Raw genomic sequence first — 6,000 nt, 5'->3', positions numbered from 1 at the left:
ACCACTTTTGGAACACAGTGTTCAGTTCTAGCTGCTACATCTCAAACAGGATACTGTAGAGCTGGAAAAGTTTCAGGAAAAGGTAACCAAAATCACCAAGGGGTTGCAGCAATTTCCCCGTGAGGAAATGTTACAACCTTTGGGGCTTTACTTGCTGCTACATTCCAGGCAACAACTGCAGCAATCTGGGGGGAATAACTATCTTCAAAACTACAACGTATCAACTGGGAAAATGTTATGCTTATAGTAGCAACTACTTTCTGGTTGCCTCCCCGCCTAATAATAATAATAATAATAATAATAATAATAATAGAAGCAACTGGCTGTTTGTGAGGATTCCTGACCATTAAGAAAAACGGGCTGACATCACTGCAGGTGTAAGGATTCTTACGCAGGGTTTCTTCCTAGCCCGCTCCACATATTTCAATGGGTCCCCGCAAGTATATTTTGTAGAAAATTGGGAAGGCTGGAAGCGATTGCGAAGTTTTAGAAGTTGCTTTCCTAGTGCGTTTTCTCCCACTCTGCATCCGCTTTAAATCTGACCAGCGATGCCTTGTATTTATTGCGTCGAGGGACAGATCCACTTGGGGGAGCTATTAGTCTCTCTGACAGGTCAGGCGAGACAAGGGCTGGTTTAAATCACGGTGACGAGCGCAGCGCTCGCTAGATGGCGCTGCGCCTTCCACGGTCCTCTTCCCCCACCACCTAGCCCCCCCCTTTATTTCCCCAACCATCACTCCCCCCTCCCCAATATCCCGCGCGGATAAGCCCTGATGTTCTGCACTGCCTCCCTGCACATCATTCCCCGACATCCATCCGTGTGCCAGCATGGGGGGCCGGAGACCAGCGCGGTGAGCGGGCTTGCGGTTGTGGGCGCCCCGCGTCGGAGGGATGGGGTCCCCCCAGGGGTATCGAGCTTCGTGGTGGACGTTCCTCCTGCACCAGGCGCCGCACATCAACTTCCAGTTTGAAGCCGTGGGGAGCGAATTTGCCCCGGAGGACTGGGGGTATCAGCAGGTGAGTGCCACGGTGATGCCCAGAGTGGGCATGGCATGGGTTTGCAGGATCTGTGGGGTCAGCGAGCCAGGCAGAAATCAGGCAGGGCTGTGGGAAAGATGAAGTGAATGAGAGAGGCGAGAGAAGGAGGAAGGGGGCGGGCGGGGGCGGGAGGAGAAGGTGAGGGGAGAGAGGGAGAGGTGGGGGTGGGGGTGGAAAAGAGGGGAATGGAAGGGCTTTTGAATGCGCGGAATTAAGATGTGCGCCCATAGAATTAAAATGCGTGCGCGCAGGCAGAGCTATTTGGATGGAGGGATGGAGGGATGGAGGAGCAATCAGGACGGGATGGCAAAGATTAAGGGTGGGAAACAAGGGGGAAGCAAGACGGGTGGGGAGGGAAATCAGAGTGCAGAGATGTGGTCCAAAGAAGAGGAATACCTGGAGAAGAGTTGAGGAAGAAGAAGGAGAGAAAGTGAGCAGTGGATAATGTAATGCTAAAGGAGGGAGGGAAAGGAGCAGAATGGGGGGGTGAAAGGGGGACTTGTGGGAAAGGGAAGGAGAGGTGAGGAGAGGTAATGGGGCAGCTAGTGAGAGGGGGGTGGGCTGGAGGAGAGGGGGAGGGGGGAGGGGGGAGGGAGGGAGGGAGGGAGGGAACCTGACAGGATGCTCTGGGAAAGATGGAGGACCAGATCGAGAGATAAGGGAAGAAGGATGGGACTGGAACTGGGGATAATGTGGGACAGGAGGAGACAGATGCCAGGGAGGAAGGGCTAATGAGGTCCAAGGAGCATCTCTCATGTGTCAAGAAGCTCCAGCTTTGAAGTCAAGGAGGAGCCATCAGTGGTCCAGGTGTGTGTGTTGAGGTTGCATCCGTGGAGGGAGGCTCAGCTGTCGAGAGACTCGCCTGCCTCAGATTTCTGCAGCTCCTTGTCATAGCTGATGAGGCTCAGCAGCCTCTTCCCGTGTGCAGTGTGTCTTATCTGGGGCGACTCACTTAGGACTCTCCTTCTACAAACAGAGAGACAGGACTGGCTGAGAGAGAGAGAGAGTGCACTTGTGTAGTGGCATGTAATGTGCGAACCAGCTGCACACGGATACGGCCCCAACAGCCATTCTTGCGGTTGCATCCGCCCGAAAATGAAGGGTTGTGTGAAAATGAAAGGCAGCTGATTTATCTGCATTATTAGCCTGGTTCACACGTTAATGCCTCTCCCTCGCTGCACAAGCGAAGGCGCCCGAGTGCAGCTGAGGACATGTTGAGCTTGCACTGAGTGCAGATCAGCTCTGTGGCTGTGTAGATGCGGCCTCTGCATCTGCGTTCCTAATCCCACTTCATCTATTCCTCAAAGCAACATTTTATTTCTCAGCCTTTTGCGTCTTAATTTCAACACAAATTGGAGCACACCCAATATTAATTTAGGAGTGTGGGGTGCTGCTTATGTCATCCAGGCCAGGTTTTCCCAATGGGTGCCCTCCAGATTCCACCCCCCCCCCGACTACAACTCCCATCAGCCTCAGCATGGCCAATGGTCAGGGGCGATGGGTGCTGCAATCTAAAACATCTGGAGAACACCAGGTTCAGAAGGCTTGCCTAAACGGGCAGTGGATCGCCTGGGAGTCAGCCAGAAATCTTTCTTTCCTATTATCTGCTACTGCAGATCTTTTTAATTGAAAATGCCAAGGCTGAGGTTGGGGCCTTCTGCATACAGAAAGGCTGTGTATACAACATAGATTTAAAACACACACAAGCACACACACATACACACATAGAAATCCTTTGAGCTGTAGTTTACCCTTCACAGAACTAGAATTCCTGGCACCCTTAGGAAACTACAGTTCCTGGGATTCTGGCAGGTGGGGATGCTTTCAATGTGCTTTCAATGTATATTGTGCATGTACTCTTGTCACTGAGGCCCCCATCTCTACTACATGTTTAAAGCAGGATAATGCCACTTTAAACCACCATGGATTCCACCCAAAGAATCCTGGGAGCTGAGAACAGAGCTGCAGCTGTCAGAGTGGTTTAACAGTCCATTCATATTCCCAGGGAACTCTGGGAGAGGAGCAGGGGGTCTCCTAGCAACTCTCTGCACCCTTAGCAAACTACAAGTCCCAAGATTCTTTGGGGGGGGACCATGACTGTTCAAAGTGGTCTGATAGTGTGGTTAAATGTACCGTGCAAATGGGGCCTTCTTAGGCTGTGGTCTATACAATTTGAAATTAAATGGTAAACTTTGGTCAACCCCAATGTCCTAACTTCTTTGTAAAATCTAGTTGCTCCTTCAGTCACCTCTGCTGATTTCTCTTATGTGTTTTCTTTCCCCAAAGCTGGGAAGGAAAGCATGAAAAGAGAGAAGTAGAACATTTATCTTAACCCGAGCCACAAAAGCTAGCTTGCCAAATTTACCAAACGGGGATTTGGGCACAAACCACTGTGGACAATATGACTAACTGATGCTGCTTTGCCAATTACATCCTGCCCAACCCAATTTGTCAGATTGTACCTTGTGGAACTAACCACCACATGATTTGGACGCTGCAAAAGAAATTTGGTGTATTATTTTGGAGGATTAGAATCACCAAAGCTAGACTAGCAAATACCAAAATGAACAAAGTCAAAGAGGTAACGTCTAGGAACCTAGGGAACTGCCTTCTTCTGCATCAGACCATTGGTCCATGTAGCTCAGTATTGTCCACACTGACTGACAGCAGTTCTCCAGTTTTTCAGCCAGGGGTCTACTCCCTACCTGGAGACAGCAGGGATCGAACCTGGGACTTTCTGCATGCAATCTGGATCACCCAGTGCACTCAGATGACTTGACTGGGATACAAGAAAGAGCCTTCATCCTTAGCAGAAGAACCTTAATAACAACAACAAATGGTCCCTTGTCTCCCTAGAGACTAACACATTTTATTATGGCATACGGTTTCATGGACTAGAGCCCAGTCCATCAGATGCTGGATCTGATTAAGTGTCCTGTAGTCCTACAACAGCTAATGCTGTAATAAAACATAAAAAGCAACATTAGCCATCTTGGTCCATCAGGTGGGGGGAGGGGGAGGGGGAAATCCAACAATCCACATTGGGCAATACTTTTTTGTTAGGACCAACCAAATGTCATGAAACAGTGGCAAGGGTCCGAGTTCTCCAGAATGCTCCTCAGGCAAGATGCTCTACAACAAAGCAGGGGGAGGGGGGTGTTGAGCACAAAAATTAGGTTGTGTGTTGTGGTAGTTAAAATGTGTTAGACTGTGTGCACGCCATACATTTAAAGCACATTTCGTCCTCCAGCCCCCCATGCTTCGGATATGCTTTAAAAGTATGCTGTGTACACAGCCTTGGTCTTGCACTAAAACAGAGTAACACAGCTACCTCTCTGGATATTGTTAATGAAAAGAGATTGCCCCAATTCAGCTTTTCTGAGGGGTCTTTGCCGTGTCTTCTGAATTCCATCGGTGGTCTAGCTTAGGCCAGCCGCTTCGCTTCAACGGTGCTGAATTTCAACAGATGCTTTAAAAACAACAATGTGGGCAATTGTTGAATAAATGACACAGTCGTTGCTCATTCTCCTGGTGTGTCAGTCGGAGAGTCAGGTCTGCCTTGGAACTGCCTCGCATGCATTCTGTAATCTTCCCACAACAGCCAATGCTGTTTCAAGTGTTCATTGAGTCCCTGAAGGACCCCCCTGTGATCCATCCCACTTTGGAACGGAGCTGCGATCTCAGTGTGAGCACAACACCTCACAGCAATTAGTTCTCCTGCCCCATCGGTGAAAGAGTCAGAGAGACATTGTGAGGTGGACCATGGGAGGCCCTCTGTGGGGTGAGGCCTGGTGCATTTTTGGCACTGTGGTTGTTTTGTACCAAATTTTCCCAGCATTGAGTTGCAGGAGCCACCTGTAGATTTTGCTGAAGTTCATAATGTTTAAAGGAGACTAGAAAACAAGGCCCTCAGATAAGCATGACGCCAGCCTTGCAGGCTGTTCCTAACCTGTTTCCTAAACCAAATACTTGTGTGGTTGAGTGGCAAATAAACTCACTCGCTGGACCCCTGCAAAGAGTCTTTGAATGGAAGAGTTCTCATTTCCATTCAAAGCACTGGGACTGTTGCCTGGCCCAAGTGGGATGGGTGGTGGCGGGCTCAGGGAGCGACCTTGATGGGAACAGAAAGTTCTTAGGAAGTTCTGAGCTGTGGCTCAGTGGCAGAGCACATGCTGTGCATGCAGAAGTTCCTGTTGTTCCTACAAGACTGGTCTGCTTGACAAAGGAGAGCCCTATTGTAAATCCACACATTATGTGGAATCAGGACATTCACAGCCAGTTCGCTCCACTACGAGGCCTGCTCTATCCAGGCAGAATCCAGCTCCTGTTGCTCTGTCCCAGCTTCTGCCAACCTAGCAGTTTGAAAGCACACCAGTGCAAGTAGATATATAGGTACTGCTGCGGCGGGAAGGTAAACGGTGTTTCCGTGCACTTTGGCTCTTATCATGGTTCTCTGTGAGCCAGAAGCAGTTCAATCATGCTGGCCACATGACCCAGAAAGCTGTCTGTTGGCAAATGCTGGCTCCCTCGGCCTGAAAGCGAGATGAGCGCCACACCGCATAGTCGCCTTTGACTGGACTTAACTGTCCAGGGGTCCTTTAACTTTTTACCTTACCTTACCCAGGCAGAAGACGAAGGTGGTACGAACCCTGCGGTGGTAAGGCAGACTGTTATGATCACAGGTTATGTACACACTATACCTTTAAAGCACATTTGAAACACATTGTTTGCCTCAAAGAATCCTGGGCATTGTAGTTTACCCCCTCACAGTTACCATTCCCAGCAACCAATAATAATAGATTGCAGTGCCCATAATTCTTTCAGGGGAAGAATGTGCTTCAAAGGTGCTTCAAAGGTACAGTGAGTATACAGCTTCAGACTGCAGCTAGGGACACCTGTTTTGAATGCTGCCCCTTGTTTTGTTTTGTTTTTAAAATCCTGCTACTAAGAATTATACACATT

The 6,000-nt window shown here is 49.3% G+C and overlaps 1 protein-coding gene across 2 annotated transcripts in view; it reads left to right on the top strand.

The window, feature by feature from the left end:
- The first annotated feature begins 758 nt into the window (after positions 1 to 758).
- TTYH1 (tweety family member 1) overlaps positions 759 to 6,000 on the top strand; it is a 63,856-nt gene continuing 58,614 nt past the window's right edge. Inside the window, exon 1 of one of the 2 annotated variants that reach the window (XM_081837413.1) lies at positions 759 to 1,017. In XM_081837413.1, the coding sequence (XP_081693539.1) occupies positions 892 to 1,017 (126 nt within the window). In that variant the 5' untranslated portion in view covers positions 759 to 891. The remainder of the gene's footprint in view (positions 1,018 to 6,000) is intronic. The other variant, XM_081837414.1, reaches the window with a different exon arrangement.

This window comes from Podarcis erhardii (genome assembly GCF_964252035.2).
Source record: "Podarcis erhardii genome assembly, chromosome: 13".
Lineage (NCBI taxonomy): Eukaryota > Metazoa > Chordata > Lepidosauria > Squamata > Lacertidae > Podarcis > Podarcis erhardii.
Note: the sequence above shows the minus strand (reverse complement) of the source record. Positions and strands in the feature narration are given on the sequence as shown.